This window comes from Pelodiscus sinensis, chromosome 3 (genome assembly GCF_049634645.1).
Source record: "Pelodiscus sinensis isolate JC-2024 chromosome 3, ASM4963464v1, whole genome shotgun sequence".
NCBI lineage: Eukaryota > Metazoa > Chordata > Testudines > Trionychidae > Pelodiscus > Pelodiscus sinensis.
The window spans coordinates 93,359,761-93,385,244 of record NC_134713.1 but is presented as its reverse complement, the minus strand read 5'-3'; the positions used below and the strand labels follow the sequence as shown (position 1 = coordinate 93,385,244).

The 25,484-nt window shown below is 42.5% G+C and overlaps 1 protein-coding gene across 5 annotated transcripts in view; it reads right to left on the bottom strand.

The window, feature by feature from the left end:
* AKAP7 (A-kinase anchoring protein 7) overlaps positions 1-24,219 on the bottom strand; it is a 129,154-nt gene extending 104,935 nt beyond the window's left edge. For 2 of the 5 annotated variants that reach the window (XM_075924179.1, XM_075924178.1), the window contains exons 1-5: positions 23,835-24,219; positions 15,481-15,627; positions 14,959-15,098; positions 11,707-11,843; positions 6,693-6,853 (exon numbers count right to left, since the gene is read on the bottom strand). In XM_075924179.1, coding sequence (XP_075780294.1) covers positions 6,693-6,853; positions 11,707-11,843; positions 14,959-15,098; positions 15,481-15,627; positions 23,835-24,072 — 823 coding nt within the window. In that variant the 5' untranslated portion in view covers positions 24,073-24,219. Of the gene's footprint in view, positions 1-6,692; positions 6,854-11,706; positions 11,844-14,958; positions 15,099-15,480; positions 15,628-20,744; positions 20,812-23,834 lie in introns of all 5 variants that reach the window. The other 3 variants (XM_075924180.1, XM_075924176.1, XM_075924177.1) reach the window with 3 other exon arrangements.
* Between the last annotated feature and the right edge of the window lie 1,265 nt (positions 24,220-25,484).

The window sequence follows — 25,484 nt, the reverse complement described above, 5'->3', positions numbered from 1 at the left end:
TCCAGTTCCCCAAATGGTTTCATAATTAATCCTAGGTTAATGTAAATATTACTGCAGCAATCTGGATTTTGAGATATAGGCCCAAGGCACAGGAATAATCTAAGTAGGCTGCAAGTGTAACCACTGAAAAGATGAGGAATGAGCTCCCTAAATTCTCCTATATACATAGCAGTTTTCAAAGCACTTTACAAAATATATCATTATCCCCATTTTACATATGGGGAAACTGAGGCACTGAGCAGTGACTTACCCAAGAAGTCCCAGCTTATTTCCTTTCCCCTCATACAAGATGTAGAAGTTTTAATGATACATTGATCCAACCATGTGTTTGTTCACTGTGAATAACTGTCTTACTGAAGATGAAGGGTCCAAGTCTGATCTTATTTTATTACAGTCTCAGAATCTGAACAACTAGTCTAAAATCATTTAGAAAATGACTTACGTAGTCTCACTTTCTTATACTTTTACAGATGGTGGAATTTCAATATCCCAGCTACTTTAGCCAGATATTATTTTGAGGCTCTGAATCATTTACTCTGAAGTTTTCAACCTGAGACTTATTTAGATCTGTAGCATATCTAGTTTTTTTTTAATGGAGAAATTATACCTTCCAACATTCCATTAAATCTCCCTAACCGAATAAGACAACTACCGTATATTCCAGCGTACAAGACGACCTCTGATGTTAAAAAACATCCCCCAAAAATCGGGGGTCGTCTTGTACGCCGGGTATACATCCCAGGCGCGCCTGGGATGCCCCGCCGCCGGAGCCCCTCCGCGGCTTTGAAAGCCTCGGGGGAAGCCGGCGGCGGGGCATCCCAGGCGCACCTGGGCTGCCCCCCCGCCGGAGCCCCTCCGCAGCTTTGAAAGCCTCGGGGGAAGCTGGCTGCGGGGCATCCCAGGCGCGCCTGGGCTGCCCCCCTGCCGGAGCCCCTCCACAGCTTTGAAAGCCTCGGGAGAAGCCGGTGGCAGGGCATCCCAGGCGTGCCTGGGCTACTCCCCCGCCGGCTTCCCCCAAGGCTTTCAAAGGCGCGCCTGGGATGCCCCGCCGCTGGCTTCCCCCGAGGCTTTCAAAGCTGCTGCGGCTTTGCTCCCGGTGCCTCTGGTCTGCTGGGGACCATCTCCAGCAGACCAGGGACACCGGGAGCAAAGGAGGCGGAGGGGTGCTGGGGTATAAGATGAAACCCTATCTTTTAATTAAAAAAATAGGGGGTCGTCTTATACGCCCAGTCGCCCTATACGCCGGAAAATACGGTAGATATTTACTCTTGCTCAAATGTACGATGTCCATCCAGTCTTGAAGAAAGCAAACAATATTATTATTAAGGCTGTCAATTGATGTGTGTTAACGCCTGCGATTAATGTGGGGCAAGATTAACATGTTAATTTTTTTAACGCCTTAATCACAGGCTTTAATCACAAGCTCTGGCGCTTCAAAGAGGCAGTGCAAGGTGGAGCCCAGGATTAGCTAGGCAGTCCAGCTGATCCTAGGCTCCTAATGCGCTGCCTCTTTGAAGCACCGGGGCAGCACTTAAAAGGGGCAGCGCTGCACAGAGCCTGGAGTCAGCTGCGGACTCCAGCTGACCCCAGACTTCTGCGGTGTTACCTCTTGGAAACGCTGGGGCGACGTTTCCAAGGGGCAGCAAGGCACGGAGCCAGAGTCAACTGGGGACTCCAGCTGATCCTGGGATTCCTCAGCACTGCCCCTTTGAAACGCTGCCGCAGCGTTTCAAAGTGACAGCGCATGCGATTAATCGCAATTAATTTTTTAAATCACTTAACAGCCTTAATTATTATATTTTAAGTTAATACAAATCACACAAGTCAGTCAAAAAGAAAAAAACCCAAACACCGAATTGTTAGATCACAAACAGCCACTATTCACTCTCTTACACAGGAGATAGGAAAAATGGGCAATCAGTTTATGAATGATCACACTATGGCTTTTTAAAACTGTCTCTGTATACTATACAATCATTTTGTAAAAGTCCAATGAGATTTTTGGGAGATGATAGTGAGGCAGTAGACTTACCACAGGATTAAATGGCCATAACATATTTAATTAAAATAAGAATGCTAGTATCCACTGAAATCATTTTGGATTTGAAAGTACTATTCCATTTCCTGCAGGCTGCATTTTAGAAATACCTCTAATTCAGCAGCTGCATAAGACAAAAAAACTTTGCCCAACAGCTTTGTAATTTATTGTAGAATGCTGAAGGGGCTGAATTACGCCCTTGCCTTTGCTTGCCTGTCATTCGGATTTTTGTAAGGTGCAGGCTAACTCTAAAAACAAAAGGTCTTTGGGGAAACTGAACTGATACATGAGATACTGGAGAAAGCATGGGAAAACAATACAACTTTATTAATATATGCTGTTAGGATATACCAGAGATAATATGTCATCTGTGGTCTCTGCTACTGTGAAAAATGCCCTATATAGGGTTTTACCATATTAAAGAATGGTGTGACCTCACATTCCTCAGAACACAAAGACTCATTCATTGGTACCGAAAATCTCTTCAAGGGAACCTTTCCAAGAAATAGTTGAAATTGCTGGCATAGCTTAAAAGGACAATGACAAACTAGAGACATTTCTTGTGCTCTGAGGTATTTTTATTAAATACTTATAAACAACGTAGTTTAACTCTAGATTTTAGAGACATGCGATTATATGTCTTCTCTCTTTTGTACTGACCCAGGCTCTATCTTCTGCTTTTCTGGGGAGCAGAACTGGAATCTTAGTTGATATTTACACTTATTTTAAATACATACTCCTATTTACTGAGCTTCAAGAACTGCATATAGTACAGGTTTGATATAACATACCAAAGCCAGTAGCTCTATGAACAAGTAGATAGTGGGTACAGAGTTGAGTTCTACACTGAAAGCATGGATTCAACTTTTCTATGATTTATTAAGAATACATATCCTCCCCATATTTACAGAGTACAGAGGGAGTTTTTTGAGATTTTACAAGTAAATAGTTTCATTTGTTTGAAACAAAATTATTTTGAGAATGTATTCTTTTAAGAAATTTAGCACATGGTATGAAACTTCCCCGTCCCCCAAATGATCTCAATAATAAATACTTCAATTTTTTCAAATAGCTAAAATTAATTACATCTCATGCACAAATTACATTTGAAAAAATTAGGTTATAATGAAGCTAAGTGATTAACATTTGCTATAGCTAATTGCTATGATTATATATATGGGTCTAGATAGACCGCTTACACTCTCAAAGGAGGCCATTTTAACACTGGAGAAAACTCAGCTCTTCCTCTGCAGCTTATTTGCATGCATTAATTCTGTTAATTGAAGTGAGCCAGTGATGTGACAGAAACTGGACTCATGTGACAAAAGTTCTCCGTAGCAGATCTCTTGGCCCCATCTACTGCTGCAGATTGCTTGGTCACAGGTGATTCTGGGCATGTGGTGCTCAGAAAGCTGCCTTTGCTACAATATGCTCTGAGGTGGCAATGCAGCAGAAGTCCTTATAGAACTGGTCTCCTCTTCATGTAGTGCCATTCTCTCTAATGAGGTCAGTTTCCCCCAAAACAGTCCTCTCTCCAGTGCCCCCTACTGAGGCCTATAGACACTTCTGCTTCCTCCTTCTTCCCCAAGCCTCCACTCTCTTCTCGTGACCTCTCAAAGGTTTATAGTACATATCAGTAATTTAGGATATAATACATTACTGTAATTCTCCTCAAAAACACACTGCAAACCCAGAAAATACAGCAAGGTTAAACTTTTTAAAAAAATATCAAACATGTTAAGATATGGAAATATAAGAAAGGTGCCCAAAAATCCTTAACTCCGCCATTTTAGGAAATGATAAAAATTCAAAAAATCTAATGTTTAAAGTAACCTGAGATCATAAAAACTAAAATGCCGTAATAGCAACTGTATGGTATCACTGAACTTCAATGTGTTCACCAATGGTGGTGATTTGTAGCCAGAGTAGTTTTATGTATTTTTGCTTTGAATAAACACTTCTGTGCTTATTTTTCTATGATAGATAGATAGATCTTTTAAAATGTGTATAAATATTTCAATTAAATAATTTGGAAAGAGAATGCATAGTTACAGCTTGAGTACAGATTTTTCCATAATCAGACATAATTTAGCAGACCATGTTAATAACTTAGGGTATGTCTACACTGCTACCCTAGTTCGAACTAGGGTGGCTAATGTAGGCATTCGAAGTTGCAAATGAAGCCCGGGATTTAAATATCCCGGGCCTCATTTGCATCTTGCCGGGCGCTGTCATTTTTAAATCCCCGTTAGTGCGGACTCCGTGCCCACTGCTACACGTGGCACGGAGTACGTAGTTCGAATTAGGCTCTCTTAATTCGAACTACCATTACTCCGCGTGGCAGTGTAGACATACCCTTATCCTAAGGTTCATTACAGATAGGCTAAAAAATGGAATAGGCAACAAAATAAGTATATTTATTTTTATTTCTCTCAGGCCTTTGTGTTATAAAATACATTGGGATAAGATTTAGAAAAAGAAAAATTGTAGTTCTCTCTCCCCTCCAATCCTTTGAATTTCATAATGAACACAAAAGTGACATGAAAACCAGAAAATCATTCTGCTGCTAATAACACAATAAAACTGCTGACACCCATACCTGACACGTCTTCCAAATTATTTAAACTTATCTTTTATATTAAAAAATATGTGACCATAAAACTTTGCAGAAGGAACGCAAACACTTATGTTTACCATGGCTATTTTTATTTAAACTCAAATCCTGAGCAAAGCACTTGGTCTGAGAAGCCAGACTAGGCACTGAGCAGATAAATGGAGGGCTAAGGGGAGAATCCTCACTCCACAACCTGAAGCATGGCTCCAAAGATCTTCCATAGAGGCTACCCTCAGCCCAAAGGCTGACGCAGCTAAGTGGGACTGTGACAGGGTGTAGGTGACCGGATCAATGGACTGCATGGGACCAAGCAGCCCTACCAGCCTTGCAGGGAATGCTAGGCTTGGAAGGAAATGTAAAAGGGAGAAGCTCAACTCAGCTGGTGTCAGACCTAGGAAAGCAAGCCCATAAGATGGAGGGCTGAGTTTCCACAGCCAGACCGTGGCAGTGACCAAAAGCTGTGTGAGTTCAGGGAGTGGTCCGGAAGACCAACACAGTGATAAGGACTTTCACACACTGTTCACACTGTGAGGCAGATTCTCAGGTTACACACCTCTCTCCTGGTCTGCCCACATCCCACTAGCTGGGGAAGTTTCACATCCATGAGGAAGAGTCTGCATTGGTGTTCCATTTGTTTTTATTGTTTGTTAGAGTCTGAGGCCAGGTCTCCACTGGATCATAGCTTCATGAATAGTGTAGCTGGAGTCAATGTACTTTAGGTAGAATTTTCACAGCATCCTCGCTACAGGAGATACTCTCTCATGGACTTCTCCTACTCCTTGAGACCCAATGAAGTACCAGAGTCAACAGAGGTGCTATCAGATATCAATTGAGAGGGTCTTTACTAGACCTGCTAAATCAAACTCCAGGAGATCAATCTCCACAACTTTGATCTCCTGGTAAGTGGAGTCAAGCCCTGAGAGTTGGGGTGGAACACAACTTCAACATGAGTCAAAAATGGGATGGTGCTGAAAAAAAAAGCAGTATATAAACAGAGGCACAACATGCAAATCACTGGAGATGATGATAATGCTCTACTCAGCTCCTGTTAGGCCTCAGTTGGACTACTGTGTCCAATTTTGGTCACTTATGTATAGAAAGGAGATAAAGAAATTGGAAAGGATCCAAAAGTAAGTGACAAAAATGACCAAAGAGATGGAGTGCAAGCCATATGAGCAAGGCTGAAGGAATTGGGCATGTTTAGTTTGGAAAAAGGGGGGCCATGATAGCAGTCTTCAAATTTTGAAAGGCTGCCATACAATAATGAAGAAAAGTTGTCCTCTCCTGCCACAGACAGCAGGACAAGAGACAGTGGGTTCAAACTACAATACTGCAGATTTACGTTCATTCTCGGGAAAAACTTCCTAGACGTAAGAACAATAGGACAATGGAATAGACTGCCTAGAAAAGTCATGGAAGTTCCTTCACTGGAGGTTTTCAGAAGGAGGCTGGAAAGCCCATCTGTCCTAGATGGTTTAGACACAAAAAATCCTGCATTTTGGAAGGGAGTTAGACTAGGTGACCTTTGTGATCCCTTCTGATCTTATGGTTCTGTGACTTAGGATGCAAGAGGAAGTACTGCTGCCTTTTCAGCCTTCTCAGGATGCTGCATGAGGTTTCAGGCATGGGCTTGGGAAGCGAGCTGAATCAAAGGATAAACCTCAGAGGTACACTGTCAAAACCCCAACTAATGAAACTGTTGTAAGGAAGTTAGCACTGACTCAATCAATGCTAACTTTCCAGTCTTTCTCCTCTGTGAGGTTGAAAACTTAATTTAGGAGAGTGCTTCTAGGGCAGATAGTAAGCATTGATTTTGGAATATACAATGCAAAGATGGGTCATGAACCACTGCAGAGGCAGAGAGCCTCAATGGAGAACAAAATCCATGAATTTTGAGGTCTGGCTTACAGCTTTCCCAACAGAAGAATGTATAAATTCCACTCGCAATTTACTGCCCATTTAATGGACAACATAATCCTATATTAATAAGATCTTAGAAGAGCATTCTGAGCTCTTTGTAATGATATTAATAAGTCTTACCGGCTATCTCCATAAGCGTGGCTATATGATCACTCGATGCAAAATCCACAAACACAACTTCATTTTTAAAATGATCAATTCCTTGAAATGATAAATCCAAATGTTTTCCTTGTAGGAGTTCTTCTACTGCAGCTTTGCTTTCTAAAAAAGCACCAACTGCTCTGTGAAAACGGGAAGAAAAATCTCTATTTGTTATAGTAATAATTTAATTTATCTTACATCTTCTATCCAGGGATCTCAGAATGTTATTAATTAAGCCTTACAACACCTATATGTTACCTTACACCAATGCTATAGGTATTATTCACTGCATTTTATAGAAAGGGAAACTGAGAGACTTGCCCAGTGTCACAGAGCGCACATTTATTAATGCAATGTATCCACTACTTATTGTTCATACATCTTCCCTGCTAAACACCCTATCAGAAGTAGGCTGTTGAGAAAATACTTATTTTTCAGGAACATATGGTTGCCCTTAGCCATACTCTCCAGAAACACGAGTGCTAGAGATGTAACCTTCTGCCCAATATTATTAACAGAGCTATTTAGTCCAGGATGGGCACCAGGGAGAAGGAATCTCAGTTGTTAAAAAGGGTTCTGTCTCTAGGAATCAAACAGAGGACTTTCTGACCCCGTCTGGAAGAGTAAGCTAAAAACCCAGCATAGCTCATACTGTAGAATAGGTTGATCGAGAGGCAATGTCAGATTTCTTTCCAGGTGATGGTACTGTAAACATCACTGACCATGGCCACATGTTGGGCTAGCCTAGCATCAATGCAGTGCAGATCTTAGGGAAGCATGATAGGACCAATGAGGCATTTGATTGCTACACACAGTCAAAAACATTCTACAAGTAAATGTTGAGGAAACAACAAAGATATTGGAGAGCTGGTGAAAGTATGTGTGTGTCATAACCAGTTTCTGAAACTCAACATATAACTAGTTGTGTAAGGATGCATATTGCGTTGCTTTTCCTCCCACTGATTCCAACGGGACTAGGGATGTCAAGTATCAGTTAACTAATCGAGTAGTCGATGAAATTTCTATCGATTACTTGATTAGTCAGTAAGAGAGGGTACACACCCACCGCAGTTCTGCATTTTAAATGTAGTAAGAGCAAAGTACAGAGCTGCAGCAGGGTTAGTTCCCAGGGGCAGCATGAACCAGGACTGAACAGTCCTGACTCAAGCTGGCCCCAGGACTGCTGCAGCTCTGCCTCCCTTTCTCCCCACCCCCACAGTGTAGAGATGGTGCTGGGGGGAACCGGCTTTTAAGCCATCTCCCTCCTAGCATTGGCTCCTGTTTCCCTACCCTTGCTGCCTCTGATATAGAGGCAGTTGGGGAAAGGGGAAAGCAATTAGTCGATTACTCACTCAATTAGTCACTTACATCCCTAAATGGGGTCAGGATCTGGCATAAGTGTGCACCTACAGAATTTAAAATGGGGTGGGGAAACTTTTTTGGGTCAGGGGCCACTGACACACAGAAAAATCAGTCAGGGGCTGCACATAAGTGAAAAGCAAAGTGAGAAGCCCCTTACTGAGAAGGAGAAAGACTCCCCACATTCCCTTTGCACACCAGACTTAAGGGGGCCCAGGCTAGTAGATTTTGTGTGCTTCATCCCTAGGGGTAGGTAGCAAGGGGGTCTGGAGCTCCAGCATGGGCTCCCCAATGCTGAGCCTCAAGGGCCAGATCCAGGCAAGCCAGGGGACGCATCCGACCCCTGGGCCTGAGGTTTAAAATTTTCAAATGCACGTTTAGTACTCAGCCAATATTAACTCCTATGGCCAGATCCAAGCATTGGGCACATCTTTAAGGAAATCTCATTAATACTGGCTCCTTCTGTCTCTGTTCTAGCCATATAGCTCTGCTTCTTGCCTTAAATTAACTGAGCCTGTGACAATTATCATCAGTCAACAGGAGAGTTTCAATTTGAAAATCAGACCTAAAATCCAGAAAATTATTTCCCTACTATTGGTGAAAGTAATAATTAAAATAGTAACTTAACGATTGAAGGCATTTTTTTTTTTGGTTTGCTTATGTTGTGTACTGTCAGTTTCATTGTTTTCTTTTGTGATTCATTTGTCAGTTTTTCCATTTTTGTGTCTCTTTCAGAAAGCAACAGAGATGATTTTTTTAAATTAGAAAATGTAAAACCACCGAATATTATTTAACTCATTTTTTAAAATACAGGTAGTCCCCAGGTTACGTACAAGATAGGGACTGTAGGTTTGTTGGTTGAATTTGTATGTTAGTCGGAACTGGTACATATTGTAGGGGAAACTCTAGCCAAACATTTCTCCAGAGCTCAGTTTTATTCTCCCACACTTCACTTCCCTCAGTCCTTAATTCTCAAGCTGAGGTGTCTGCTGAGAAAAGCCGCTCCGTGTCTCCCTGGTCTGCTGGGGGGGGGGGGGGGGCTAGCTTCGCGTCTCCCTGGTCTGCTGGGGGGAAGCAGCTAGTGTGGGGTTGCCTCACCCCGTTTGTAAGTAGGGATCCGATGTAAGTCGGATCCATGTAACAAGGGGACTGCCTGTAGTCTGTTTCTTAAATAGATAATGTCTTCCTGCCATGGGGGCGGGGGACTGGACTCGATGACCTCTCGAGGTCCCTTCCACTCCTAGTAGTCTATGATTCTATGATTCTTTTTAATTCCTGTACATCACATCTAATAAGAATTGCTTACTGTGTTATAGGCAGCTGTGCATTTGCATACATTATAAATTTATTCTTTAAAATGAGTATTTTTCAACTATGCATTGCTCATTGAAGTACTACAGAATGATGATGCTAAATGTGAAATTTCAAAGGACAGTTTTGTGATATCTCACAAAAAACTGGGGATTGGTGTCACTTGCCATTTTGCTATTGGGAGTATGGGTATTTTTGTTCTCTCTTTCAACAGCTGTTTTGCTCAAACTTCCCAGAAATATTCAGTGTACTGGCCAAATTCCAACTTCGATACTTAACATTCTGACTCCCTAATTTGTCCTGAAATTTCAACTGAACATGGCATTCTACTTCACCTCCTATCCTAAATTACTGCATAAAGTTACTGTGTTCTGTTAAACAGATGCTGCATTTCACTCCAGTGGTGTTTCATTGCTGCTTGAAAGGATCCTTTGTAATAGTTTGCATAGCACAGCAATAAGTCTACAAAGCACTTTGGGCGCCTTTGGGATAGGAATCATTATTACTTTCCTTACTTTATCTTGTTGATGAGAGGAAATAAGTAGCATGTACATATCAGAATAAATGTATGCTTTAGTTGAGAAGCAAGATCTGTTAGCATTTTAATAATCATTTTCATTAGACAGTTGCATGTACGTGACATAACTACACTTATCTTGAAAAGACCTTCAGATTCATGGTAGTAAAGAGAAAGCAACGAGTACATTTTTAGAGTCATGACAGAAATAAAACATAAAACCTCAGTGATAGAAGTTGTACTGTGTGTGGCATTCCTAACTTACTGCAGTGACATATTCTCTTAACTATTGTCAATAAAATATTAGTTTATTTCACCAATAGGATGTAGACTTTATAGTCACTAGGTGGCAGCAATTACCTGCAAAATAAATATATTATTAGGCTATATCTATAGTGCACACCACTGATAGCACTGTGCAGGGAACACGTAGCTACACTCCGCAATAAAAAGCAGGCTGTGTCCAGAACCGGTGTGAAGCTATATACATCAGTGAAAGGCCCTGACAGTGAGGAGACAGCAAGAAAAAGTTCTAGCAGCTCCCCCACATCAGAGCTTTTTATCCACACAGCTGGAGTTTTTTACTGTTGTAGAGAGAGCCTCTGGAAATACCCTGTAGCAGAGAGAGGCTCCAGCAGGGGTGATCCTTTCCCCACTGCCTCTCCCCTGCCAAAACATTCCTCTGTTGCTGGAGTGTTTCCCTGTGGTAAGGAAAAACTCCAGCAATTCCCAACAGTAGGACAGACTCCAGTAGTGGGACATTATGCTGCTAAAAAGTACTAGTGTGGTAGGAGGCGGCACTGCTTAGATATGTAAAAAAGGTATGTAAGGTATATACCTTGAGGGTTCAGGCATGTCTTTACTCACCTATAACATCTCTCACTGTCTGTGTTGCTATTTATACCCACACATGCAGTGTATGTACTCCATACACCAGGGTAGGGCAAGATGCAGCCTGGGGGCCAGATCCGACTAACACCTAACACTTTGATCTGACTCATAGACTGCATCTGGCTGCTTTCTATATATATCCTGCTTGCTTGTGCCATCGAATTTCCAAGCAGTGGCTCAGGCAGCAGGTCCTATTTCAATGGCTCATGGCTCGCAATTGAGGTGCTACCCCAACAGGGGCCAGAGCCGTAAGCCCTTTAAATAGCTGCAGCAACCCTTGGCAGCTGCCAGGCAACACAACAGCAGCGGAGCCGTGAGCCTTTTGCTCTGTTTTTAATTCAAAGCCTCTGGCCACAGACAACTCTAGGGAAGAGACAAGTTTTCCACCGTGCGCCCTTCCTCCTCAAGCCCCACCCTTCTGGGGGTAGAACCAATCCGTGACCACGTACCAATTACATACCAATATTCATTAAGTGGCTCCCCATCAAAAATTATTGCCCACCCCGACCTAGAAGAAAAACCAAAAGCAGTTGTGAGCCAGCAGAGAAAACTACTACCTCTGCTGTCTCAAAACACAAAGGGAAATGAAAAACCAGGACTGAAGAGGAGTGGCAGAACTGGTCGTGTATGGATACCTCTACCTGAATAAAGAATTGTAACATAGTGAGAGAACTGAAACACTTTCATGTCTCTCAGGGTTCACTGCAAACTTTAGCTTGAACTCAGAATTAAACTGCTACGAATGCGCCAGATTATGTTATTGTGAACAAGTAGAGATATATGATCAGTCTCAGGAAATTTAGCATTAATGTTACCCTTTATACATGGACATAAAAATGGGTCTTCCTCCCTTAACCCCCATAAAACAAAAGAAACAGATCTTTAATGTACATAATTTAACAGCAACATACTTACATGCCAACTTCTTCTTCACTTGATAAATGCATTATTAACAGGGTGACATGTAAAGAACCATGATGAACCATTGCTTGGGAAAGCCTGTGATCCTTTTGTACTAATGTGTCTTGGACAGCCTGAATACCTGTTGTAATCTAAAAACCAGAAACACAAAAACAAAACTAGTCATTTTAGTTTCGTTAACCCAAAATACAAGCAAGCAAGAAAACAAACTCACTAAAATCAGATACAGGTATTGACATAAGAACTGTTGAACAGACACAAGTTTCAACATCTTCTTGATAGAGTTTTGTTACTCTGCCGGAATAAACTCAAAATGGGTAGGAATTAATGGAGTTATTAGAGTATGGCTGGACATCCCAGAATCATGGCTCAATATTAACTTGTCCTCAGCTGAAGCCTGATAATTCCCCAAATAGTTTACGACGGTGACTCTCAACCTTTCTAAACTATTGTACCATCATGTATCATCTCCCTTAAAAACTACTTGCTTATAAAATCAGATGTAAAAATACAGCATATTATTATTGAAAAATTACTTACTTTCTCATTTTACCATATAATTATAAAATAAATCAAATGGAATATAAACTTACTTACACTTCAGTGTATAATATATACAGCAGTATAAACAGTCATTGTATGAATTTTTAGTTCGTGCTGACTTTGCTAGTGTTTTTTATATAGCCATTGTAAAACTAAGCATATATTTACATTTTTGTACCCCCTAAAAGACCTCTTCCAAACCACTTGGAGTACATGTGCCCTGACTCAGAACCACTGGTTTAAGTTGCTGCACTCTTCCCCAGTGTTTTGCTGTCAACATCCCAAATTAGAGGCTTCTGCCAAGATTTTGTATGTATCGCATAGATGAGAATTAAGTAAATAATGTATTGGACCATTTGAGTTACAACTCCTGATTTATTTGACGAGAAAACTAGAACTGACCCATTCTTCAAATACATTTTCAGGAGTTTCTTTATACAGAATATTGTTACCTGCTGTTATTAAAATATTGTCAATCTACCTGTTTAAAAAGAAGAGTTAGCTTAATTTTGTCATTCTATCAGTAATTACACAAAGAAATGCTTGCATGCTAAATTTTTCCAACAGTCTTTATTTCACATGAAAGTATAATAATCACGGTTATTAGAAAAAATAGCTACAAAGCAAAATAATAATTTCAGTGCAAGTCAAATCAAATATAGCTGATGTAAAAGTATTTGGTAAAATGAGTATTTGGTAAAATGAGTAATTTCCTGAACGAAACTATCATCTATCAAACACTACAGCCAAGCCAGCCTTAGTGCAAATCACCTAAAAGAACCAATTTAGAAGACCTCAAAATCATTTTGAAATCTATAAATTAAAGTTGTATAAAATGGATGTGTGCTGCGTGCATGTGTATATATATACATACATACAAACGCATGCACACACACCAAATTTTCATAAGAACAGTCTTCTTTTGAATTAAAAAGGGAAAAATCCTTACCATGTAAATCTTTGCCTCTCGCTTTATATTAAAACCCTTATTGATGCTGAAAACCCTCTCACAATAAAAATGAGAGTTGTGAGCATTCAGCAACATTCATGCTCAGAGCCTTACACAAGCTCTGCCACATAAGAGTCTTGTCTTTATGTGCCATGAACCTTCTATGACAGCATATAAATCAGTAATAAATTACAACAGAAGTGGAGTGACAGCAAGGAAAGAGGAGAAAAATAGCATGCCTGGTAAGGTCCAAAACTCCTGAAGTTCTGTGGTCAGCTCCTATTTAACTCCTTTTGTAACTAAACTGATTCTTTGAGTCAGAGACTGTGTTTAAAGGTTCCTAAAATATATGTGTGCAGTCCCTACTCCAGAAGGTCAGTTACCACAACACAGTGTCTCGTGGATGGCAAAAAGCACTAAAGGACCCCCTTTGGGGGAGAAATAGAATCAATCAGTATTTCTTAGGTTCCAGTCCTTCAAGCACTTATAAATCCATGCATGTAACTTTACTCACATGCGCAGTCCAAATCAATGGGAATATTCAGGATCATGTGCAGAATTGGGGTCACTGGATTGTAGCCAGAGTTTGTCTGAGGTATACTGTGCCCCACTTTATTTTTAACTGAAACCAATCAGCATTAAAAAGTGCTCTCTCTCTTGCTTACTTACTCACACCTCATTTGACAAGATACTATTCTACTCAAAGCACATCAGACTTTAATATTCCATCTAACCTAGAGTACATTGTAAATTATTTTAAAAGCAAATTTCAGGGTAAAATAATTGTTATAATAGCTGTGGTCCGCCGATTATATTGACATATTGATTCTGATCCTGCACTTGGCTCTACTGATTTTAGTGAGACTGTGCATGGGCGCAGAGGTTTATGCAATCAGTTGTAGAATGAGAAATATAATCAAGCATTGCTACTAGAACTGAAATATTAGAGAGATAATAGTAGGTATATGTAAAACCACATGATATACCTATAAATTGTCTTTTTAGACAATAAGGACGTAACAAGTTTACAAGTTTTGGATTGAATTGTTTTGTTCACCATGAATTATACAGCAAATTAGATAAAGTCCATGTTTTAAAGAAAAACAGTCTAAATGAAACTAGTCGACTTCATAAAATGAGTGAAGGTGGTTTCATGTACTATACACCTACCCTCAGTCCTCTTACAATTTTGTGGATTTACAATCACACTTTTCACAGCAGACTTAGGACCCCATTGCCACCCTTACTTCTGTATTGCTGCTGCCACCTAGGGCTGATCTCTCTAATTGAGGGATTTGGGGTGGGGCAGCAAGGAGAGGAGAGCCTGAGCTAGGTCTACCTCCCAATGAATCAGGGTTGCCAACTCTCCCAGACCAGATGCCATTGCCACAAATGGCACCCAGTCAGGAGAATTGATTACTCTATGATGAGTGAATGGGAGGAGAGGTGAAGGACTAGATAGGGAGAGAGCTCAAGTCCAGGTGGCAGGGTCCAGGTGTCTCCTTCACCTCTGCCTCAGGGGTATGCATGGCACATCTATATAAGCCCTAGTCACAGATGTTAGGGGCAAACAGCCAGAGTGCTTAAAAAAATACAGCTCACACCTCCCTTGACGCATTTCTGTGCCTTCAATGGGAGGCCCATCTCATAGTTTGAGAACTGCTGCTTTATAGGCTAAATATTGCTTGCCTTACTCATTCATTTTGAAGGAATATTTCCCTTAGAAAAAGAGAAAAAGAGAAAAAGAATGTCACCTTTGGGTTTGTAATTGGAATAGAAATGAAATAGTTTGGACGATCTTGCTTTTTCTTCTTTGTTTGACTGTCTTCTTCAGTCTTCCTTCCAGTAGTTTTCTTTGTCTTCTTTTTTAAATATATTTCAAATGTACTAGTGACTGGGGGAGAAGGAAGACAAAACAGTTTAAGATTAAGAAAAAATATACACAATATGAAATACAACACCCCTTGAGCCATTTAAAGGTACTATATATCATTGAAAGGCCCTGATTTTTACTATGTTTTCAAATATAAAATACATATACAGAATTAGGAGTTGTAAGTAGAAGAGTCTTCTTTTAGACAATGGGACAGAAATTTTCTAAATGTTTAAGTATTTGCAGAATTGAGCTTAATAAGAATGTAACTATATGGCCAACTCTGCAAATTAGTCCACATGGTTTTGTTTAAGTGGTGAGATCTGCCTGCATGGGCCAACTAGCAGAGAAGGGTCTAAATGTTTGATCTACATACGTTTACACAAATTTGTAGTATACTTACTGCCAAATTCATCTCTACTATCTGCATTGGCAAATGGCATTTCTGCCATCAAACAATCCATGGAGTCTGGAGGAGTTTTTAACCCTTTTCTTCTTTTTGTTCTTTTCTTTTGAACAATTTTTTGTCCCTGCACATTTTCCAACCAATCTGGAATACATTTAAAATAACACAGTTAGTCTTAAAATTCAAACTTGAGGCAATACATGTAGTATAAATGTTCCTCTCTACTCTATCAGTCAAATTACTCTCTCCCATTTCATGCATTTTTTTCCTGCTTCAACTAAATGTGCTTAATCACATTTGGACCTCAATCCTGATCTTACGTTACAAAGAAGTAAAGGTGTGTATAAGTGCATTTATAGCCATGTACGCTGGCTCCATTTAATCTTGTTCAGTCCTAAGGAAAGGTCTGGCAACATCCATGGTGAGTCCTGGACCAGAAAGGTTCAACCTGTAGTAACAACTTAAAGTTTGTTCTTTTCACACTCACAGAAAGCAGTTGTGTTTTGTATTTCAGAATATTTGTGTGTTCCAGCATGGGGTAGCTTCCGGAACCAATGTGAGCCGGGAGTGAGCTGAGTTGCCTGCCCACCGGTTGGTTCCTAATATACTTTAAAAGCAGAGCTGCGCAGGAGTAGGTCCTGGACCTAGTGCGAGCTGGGTCTGAGCCAGGCTATGTGCCTGCCCTGCTCCTAAAACACTTTAAATGCAGAGCCACAGAGGGGGTAGCTACCGGACCGGGTACAAGCCTAGACCGAGTGCTATCCCTTATCTTTTAATCAAGTAGTTGACAAAATGTTTGTCAACTGCATGATTAATGAATTACATGCTTCTTAATATCCCTAATACCCGCTGAATTGGTTGGATTCTTACTTGTGACCTAAAGGGACAAAAAGACTCTGAACATAGATAATGATGTCATGAGACATCTAATCCTCTTGATAAGGGTTAATGTTACATCTTCAACAAGTGTTAAGTTTCTCTTCTAGAAAGATAAGATTTTTTAAAATAAAATTCTTACTTTTTTGGACCTTACATTGTCATGGTGTTAGCAAACTCTTATTTGATCAAGAATTTTAAAATTGTTGTTCTTAAAGTGCCAACTTCTGCAGTCACGTGATTGTATGAGGATCCTGGCTTTAATTTTTAAACAAGCAATTTTCTAGCCTTCATTGTTAAAGAGATGGCTGAGAAACACCTGGATCAAATTTCCAGGGTTATCCTAAAGACTTATACCAAAAGGCGAATACAAAGAACTTTCAATATGTATTACTTTTTAAAAAAAAGTTATTATTTTAGCCTTTCTCAAGATTTGAGGGGTCAGACTAATTTTTAATACAACTAGCCAGCAATTTCCCCTCCCTGCACACACAGCAAGCATTTCCCACACAATGCTCTATTTTCTTCAAAAAATGCCATAGGTGTCCCTATCTTGTTCTTAAAGTGAAAGCAGCCATTAAACAAAGTGACTAAAAATACAATAAAACAAATATCCAACTCCACCTTAGTGTGACCTATTAATTTGTTCTAAGGTCTGTGCACTAAACTTTCCTATATAGGCCATAAATCAGAACTGAACCCATAGCCCTAAGGCAGGCAACATGGACTTCAACCATTATAACTATAGGAATACTTGAAACGTGCAGTTATCCTCTGTGAGGAGCAGCGGAGAGAAAATGTAATGCGGTGTCTGTACGCACTGGCCCTTTAAGGGTTAAAACCCAGCCCTTGAGGTGTATAAATAAGGGCTCCTGGCGGGGCAGAGACTGACTCATTCTTGCTCCAGCTGTGCAGTAGAAGGGACCTAGCTGCCAGAGCAGCTAGAGGCTTCCTGACGTACAGCAAAGCTGGGGAAGCTCTGGCCAGGCAAGATCCCAGGCTCTGGGGCCTGAAGCAAGGCCTGAAGGCGCTAGGGCTCCAGATAGCCAAGACAGGCAAAGGCCGTAGGTCCATGCCCCCTTGCCAATGATGAATGGCCATTTCAGACTGAAGTTTGTCCCTGTGGCAGGGGATAGATGAAAGTTGGTAGTGGGTCACTGAGACAAGGTAGGCATAGGGGATTGTGGAGAGGACCCGAGTGTGGAGACACTGCAGTACCCAGAGGGGAGGATGCCATAGTCCGGGAGGGACGTGGGTCCTAACACAAGTTGGTGGAGCCATTAACAGGTAACAGCAGGCGAGACACTGGCCAGAAGGAGGCACTCCAGCACGAGGCACTGTGGCAATTAGTCCTGCCATATTAGAGAACAATTTTAAAATCATTAGATTACATAACTGTGAATTAGAAGCTGAAGGTTGAGCACGAGGATTCTATCCCTGGCTCTATGAGTAGGGGTTAGGATATTGATTAAAGACAGCATAAAAACGCCTCGTTTGAGTAACCTGCATGACTAAACCTGGCATCACTGATTCTAAAAGCCTGAGATTGGGTTAAAGAACAATGTATATAAGCAGGGAGGGAGCAGCGGACAAATCAACCTCTCTAGTCTAGTTGCTAAAGAAGGATAAAGATCCACACTGCTTGGCATGGGTACTGGGCATACATAATAAACAAACATAATTTGGCCCACTACACCTGAAAGGCAGCATAGGTCGATGAAACTTAGGACTGTTGTATCAACATTGCTCACGGTGCCTTCTCTACAATCTTTTGTCTATAAAATGGGTAAATAATTGCCTCACTTTAGAGATCAGACACCTGGGTTAATAAAACTTGGGAAGTGCACAGAACTATTAAGAACAGTCAGTAGAAGTCCTAGAATTAGAATCCCTAGGCTATGTCTACACTGCCCCCATTTTGCGCAAAAAATATGCAAATGAGGCAAAGCATGGAATATTGCCATGCCTCATTTGCATCATTAATTAGGCTCTGTTTTGGCACAAGAGGCTTTTGCACAAAAAAATGCAGAAGAAAAGCTCTTGCGCAAGAGGGGGGGTTTGTGCAAAAAGGAGCCATCTACACAGCTTCTTTTTGCGCAAAAGCCTCTTGCACAAAAGCGGCTGCTAATTAATTATGAAAATGAAACAGGGCGATATTCCACACCACGCTTCATTTGCATAAGCTTTTCCAGAAGAAGGCTACAGTGAAGCCATAGCCCTAGTGTCTTAGCTTGCACCTTTCCCTACTAAACACTCTGTGTGGAAAGAGTCTTTTTCTGAAATGTGAGTCATTTTATTACTTGTGCAGAAGCACATAACAGACTTTGAAAATGCATGAAATACATAAGCTAACAGACCATTCAAATATAATTAATGAGCAACAGGAAAATTTAAAATTTCCTATTACTTGTCAATCACTAAAGTGTTTGAAATTAAGAATTTTGAAAGCTGTACATAGGGAGCCAGCATAAATCACAATTCACTTGTCTCCACTTAAAAGTATTGCTTTTCATTTAAGAATTATAAGTTCAGTTTCCAAACATCTTTTGTGAAGTACAGGTGGTCAGACATCAAGCCAACAGGATAATGAAAAGGTCAGCCTAATCAGGGATTTGTAATAATTTTTTTTTCCAGACTTACTAATTATGCAACATAAATTTATCCACAGGTCATGTGTACCTATGTTTGCTTCAGACTTTCATTTTATTCTAGCATTATGCATATCTAAGTATATCTTCTAAAACATGTAAAACTGAAACCGCCTTTCCCATCTTTCAATAACTGTGCACAAAAGCAAGCATCCTACAGAATTCTCCTGGGAAAACCCCATATTACAATGATGTTAGTGTACTGGAAAATAAATGTATGTCAGAATTGCAGTTTAGCAAAGGACACCTCATTACCACAGACAAGCACATTTTCAAAATTCCACTGGTAACTAATGCAGATATTCCAAATCTAACCCTAGAGGGAAATTTGGCAATGAACATCCAGATTATGTTCTTGTGGCATGCAAAACAAGCACTGATTTAACAAATATAATGTAACAAATCTGATCTGGGTTATTAGGATACTATACACTGTTTCTTAGATATCTCATCCCTAATGCTAGGGAAGATAAGACACTTGATTAAGTATTAATTGGTTTCAGCATAGGGGAGGAGGGGAAAATCACAAGGTAAATTGTGATCTGAGTACTTATACTGTCAAGTTATTGAACTGGATGTTAAATGACTAATGAAAAAAGTCCTGAAGAAGAGTTGTGTGTAAGTTCAAAAGCTTGTCTCTCTCACCAACGTACACTGGTCCAATAAAAGATTCTCTCACTCACCTTATTTCTCTTTAAAAAACAAAAAGACCTTCGGGAGCTTGCCTGCTGGCCTAATGAACATGAAGAAGAGAAAGAAAACTTTTTCTCTGAGCCTTGTTTGAACAATATTTTATTTAATATTTAACATAGCCTGTGATAGGATTCAGAAGCTAATCAAGTTGGGGCTCTCTTGCAGGAGGTGTACAAACCTATAGAAAATGATAAACCCTGCCTCAAGAAGATTACAATCTAAAGGGCAAGACATAACCAGTAAAGGAAACAAACAAGCAGATGAAGCTGTCTGAGAGGGACTTGGGTTAACAAAAATAACAGGATATAAATAATACTTAAAACAGTTGTGACCAATAACTGTATTTAATTTGAAATATATTTAAACTAAAGGATTTCCTTTAAGAACTCTCTGGGAGCCTGATGTATATTTATTAGTTCTACAAACTGGGTGGGCATTTGCAGTAGGAATGAGAGATCCTCCAGAAAAGGGCTTTTTTCCAGAGGATCGGGGCCAGTGTAGACGCTCTTTTCCGGCTTTTCTAAAAGCCGGAAAAAAGCGGCGGACATTTTTATTTAAATGCTGCGGGGGATATTTAAATCCCCCGTGGATTTCCCTATTACGACCTGTAAAATTAGCATGCCCCTTTCGGAAAAGGGGCCAGTGTAGACGTAGCCCTACTGAGGAAATATCAGGTCAAATGGTAGTCAACTGATGGATCATGCTTAGTTAAGGATATGGTGAAACTGATAACTATTACAATACAATTCTCTCATTCTACTACTTAACTGAAGTCTGATTACAATAGACCAGAAGTTAGGGACACAAGTGAAACTACCTTAATGAGCACAAATCACCTTTTTCATAATTTATTTGTGACTCAGCATGTTTCATCCAAACTTTCTAGTATAAAAATGAGAGAATCTTTTAGTGGAACAAAGAAGCACATCTGAATTTAAAATGGGCAAGTTAAGCTTTCTTATTCCTCCAATCACCTAAAATGCACTATGGCTAACAAAAGGAATATGAGGAGGCAGGGACAGCATATATTTGAATATATCTTACTGCATTTCTGTTCCACTCCTTTTCAAAGCAACACCAGCCCTGATAGTCCAGAGGGTTGAGCACCCTTCTGAGAGAAGGGGAGAGAACAAAGTTCAAGTTCCTACTCAACTTCAGGCTAAAGGGGGAATAGAACAGGGGTCTCTCACATCCTGGACGAGTGCTCTAAACACTTGGACAAAGTGGGGATGGGAACTGTAACACTTCCTTCCCTGGGGTTTTGTGCAGGGCCTGATCTAGTTGGTGTTCTAAAAGCAGCTTACCCAACTGAGCATTAAGCTAAGACAGGCAGAGAAACAACTAGCTTGAGGATTCTGCTTGGGCTTAGGCATGAACAGGGTGCTGGACATCAGGTCTGTGGCATTTATATGCATGCTCATTGGCAGATTTTTAGCTGCATTTTGAAATTTTATCAATAAACATTTCAGGACCTAAGGACTTTAGGTGTCCAGTGTGTGGTGGCAGCTAAGCAAGGATTTTGAGGATTTAAATGTTTTTGTAGATCTAGCCCATAGTGTTTAAATTTGCCCCCTTTCTGCAGAAAAGGATGAAGATATATGTTAATGTTTAAACTCTATGTATAGTTTTTACAATTAGATACAATTGTATCTATCTCTGGCAGGCCTGGGCAAAATACAGTCCGCGGGCTGGTTCCAGCCCACCAAGCCACTGGATCTGGCCTGTGGACACTGCAGGGAGCCCCAGGCAGGCTCCCGCATGCCTTCCCCACCTGCACGCCACTCAGGAAAGCAGCTACGGAGCCATTTCTCTTTAAAACTGTGAGCTTGGAGAGGAGGGGGGGAGGCTTCATGTGCTGCCCTCGCCCCACCACAATTCCATTAGCTGGTTTCTGGGAGCTGCCTGTTTGAATAACAGGCATCACAAGAAGCACATGGGCCACCTCTGCCCCTGGGCTCATAGTTATTCACACAAGCACATGTCCCTGAAGCCTGGGTGGGGGTAGGGCAGGCTCACTGCCTTCCTGAGAAATGTGCTGGGCTGCTGGCTGGGAGTCACTCAAGTAAGTCTCCGAGCCAGAGCCTGCCTCTGGCACCCAACCCTCCCTTCCCCAACCTTCTGCCCTCCACTCCTTCCCCCCCTATTCCACATAACTAAGCCCTCTGTCCTCCTCCGGCATCCATATATGCAAAAGCGCTCAGAGGTCAAAAATCTGCTGCCCCTTATTTGTCCACTCAGCCACTTCTCTGAATTAAAGTTACTTTAAATCATCTAATGAATAGCTGTACAGTCCAGTGCCCCAGATCATAACTGCCTCCCTCATCCAAACTCCCTCCCAGACCCCACTCTCCCTCCTGCACCCCAGTCTCTTCACTAAGCTCCCTTCTGCACTTAACCTCCATCTCAGACCCCACACCTCCTCCATTAATATCATGTAAGAGTGCGACCCTTGACCATTTTCCAAAATCTTGGAGTGGCCCCAATAAAAAATTATTGCCCACCTCTGGTCTATGGTTATTGTTTATGCATTATTAACATTACAGTCAAACTGTGAAAGCTATGAATATTTTCCCTTGGCCATAAGCTAGGCAAAGGGGCTGCACTGTTGTCCTGCAAAGAGTTTACAACACTATTTTTGTAGTGTAGATAACAAAAATGTGAAGGTGTAACCACTGGGGCTGGAGCAACTCCCCTGCCTGTAATTGGCAAGGGACTGGCTCCGGCTGCCGTAGACTAGGCTGCTCCCATAGGGACACCAGAGCATCCCTTGCCTGTGCAGTGCCCTGTCCTCTTGCAGGCAAGAGTTGCTCTGGCCTGACTGGAGCAGCCCTTGCCTGTGGCAGGAACAAAGAAGGCATTCCAGCCCCTCCCTGCTCACCCCCTCTTTAATTGGTTAACAGGTTAAACAATGTTTAATCTGTTAGCCAATTAAACAGTATTTTACATCCCTAATAGATAGGATATAGCTGTGTATAACTGGTAAAGATCATCTTCCATCCTCTCAGTTGCCTGCTGGAAAAAATATACCAATGTTTATTGTCCCACATTCATGCTGCCATTATGTGCAAATGTCATCTTTGCTAAAATACTACAGGTGGGGATTTTCTTACACTGATCTGACAGCCTGGTTGCCTGAGTTAGTAAATGTTGATGCATCTAAAAGATCATACAGCGTTAAAAGCTGGCATGTGGACACAACTCTGCCTGTTGTATTCAGTTAGATGAGTCGTGCATTCACTATAACAATAAGGCTATACTTATCTATGTAGCCTTAAGGCTTGTCTACACTTAGTGGGAGATTGATGCTACTTTGATCCTACAGGGTTGATCTAGCTGCTATACTGAAGACCCTCTAAATAGACTACTGGTCACTTTCTTGTGAACGCTTCTATAAGGGAAGTTGAAGGGACACTTTTTCTCCCCATCAACCTCCCACGGTGAACTTGACCTAAGTAGGTCTACTCCAGTTATGGTATTCACACGGATTGACTTAAATAAATTAGATCAACTTTGCTCCATACTGTACGCCTGCTCTTTAATTTCTTTCTATCCTCATAGACAGGAAGGGGAGATGATGTTGCTCTACATGTCGCTCTTTCTCCCTCCTGTTTTACAGGAAGTAAGATGGTGTTGTGTTTACTAGTAGAACTCATGTGGGCTCATTCATTACTCTGCCCTAGCTCTTCCGAATGACACCACCTCCCTTAAATCTCTTGTCAGTTCACCAACCGCAAAGAAAAGGCTAAAACTGTCTTTGGCTACTGTCTATTTACAATGTGAGCTCCCAAGAGCAGAGATTGTCACTACGGCACCGACCACGGGGGCGGTGACTCTATCACGAGGACAGCACGGACAAAAGGACTTGGCTGCGCATTGACGCCGCCCTTCCCTCCGAGCGACGTGGGAAAGGGGCTCTCGTGCGGCGCAAACACACAGGCCGGGTTAAGTGGGGCTGGTTCCCCAGGCGGGCCTGGCCCGGGAAGGGGGAGCCGGGAGCGCGGCTGGGCAGGCAGGCGGCCGCTTAACGCCAGCCTGGGCCTGGGCTCAGCAGAGCTGGCCGCGAAACACGGGCCGGGACTGGGGCGGGGCAGAGCCTGGCTGCGCACGGGACCCACCCCCCGGCCGCCTGCTCACCATGCTCCAGGGACTCGCCAGCTCCGGGGGGAAGGTCCCCGCCGGCTGCCCCCGGCCCCTGCGCCGCCTCCCCGCCCTGCGCCATGGAGCGGCCCGGGCCCAGCACCCCGGCGGCCGCCGCCGCTGCCCGCCGCTCCCCCCAGCCGGGTGGCGGCGCCCTTTGTCGCGGGGCGGGGTCGGCGGCCGCTCCCCACAGCCGGGCGGGATGGAGCCGGAGGCTCGACAGCAGCCTCCGCATGACCGGAGGACGGGGGCGAAATTCGTGCCCAGCTACGGGACGGGACAGGGGCCAAACTGGGCCACCGCGCCCCGTGGGGAGCGAAGGGGCGACACCCGCGGCAGAGAGGCTGGAATGAGGCGCCCGGGGACTACAACTCCCAGCGGGCCGTGCTGTTCACGCCGAGAATGCCGCCCCCGCGCCTTGCACGCCGGGATCGGAGCCCTGGTTTGGCGGCGTGCGTGTGTCCGTGGGAGGGGCCGAGCACCGCGTTGTGCCTCAATAGGAATGGGGAGGGGGCTGGGAGATCGAGCGGAAGGAACCAACCAGCAGGATCAAGCCGGGGGGGAGCTCCATGCGCTTAGCCTCAAGCCCCTCAGCACCAGGCACGTGGGCAGAGTCTGAGCATCGCCCGTGCCAAGGCTGCTGCTGGGGGAGGCTGATGCCCGGGACTGAGGCTCGTGCACAGGCCGCCCCCCCCCCCCAGCATTTTGAGCTAAGTGGCAGGGGCCCTGCCCGGAGGAGGGCGGAGATGTGCTCTGTGGCGGGGAGCCTGCCCTGCAGTCACCCGTCCTGTCCCGCGGGGCTGGTTCAAAGTCCTGCTCCAGCTAATGAGCCCGCCCCCGCTACGGGCGCTTGGCCTGGCCACGTCTGCATTAGTAAAGACACTGTTGGCTTGCGGGCTTCCAAGGAACGGGGCTTTTCCTCTAGTTTCTCTGTGTAGGCTGTGTCAGTAACAAACTCCTGGCCTCATGCAAATAAGAAATTTTCTCGGGGGGGGGGGGGGGGGTTAGCAGTGTTTGTATCTGCAAAAGTAGTGATGAGTCCTGTGGCACATTAAAGATTAACAGATTTAGTTGACTATTAGCTTTCATGGGTCAAAACCACTTATTCAGGTACATGGCATGGAAATTGCTCCCTCTCTCTGATTTCCACTCATGCATCTGACCAAGTGGTTTTGATCTACAAACGCTTATGCTCAAATAAATGTTCTTAAGGTGCCCCAAGACTCCTTGATGTTTATGAACATTTTTGTTTGTACATTGGGCAGTTTGGAGTTTCCGCTAAACAAAATGTATTTGGAGCATAAATGTACTACCTGGAGGATCAAATGGACATTTAATGGGTTTCATAATAGTTGTAGAGGCATGCATTACATATGTAGGAGAAGTAAAACTGAATTTAACAGCTACCCTTGAATTATGTTTGGAGTTCAAACAAACCCAGGCACAAAAATACAAGGAAAGGAGCTGAGCTAAGGTATCTGGAAACAAAAAGTACATTAGGTGGAGTTAATTACAGTTCATATAACACTCCCTCAGAAGAGATGGGACCTGGTTAAGGTGGTAGGCATCCTTCTGAAGAATATGAAACAATTACTAAGATAACCAGCAGGGTTTTATAAATGCTTCTAGCCTTCAGCTCCAAGTTAA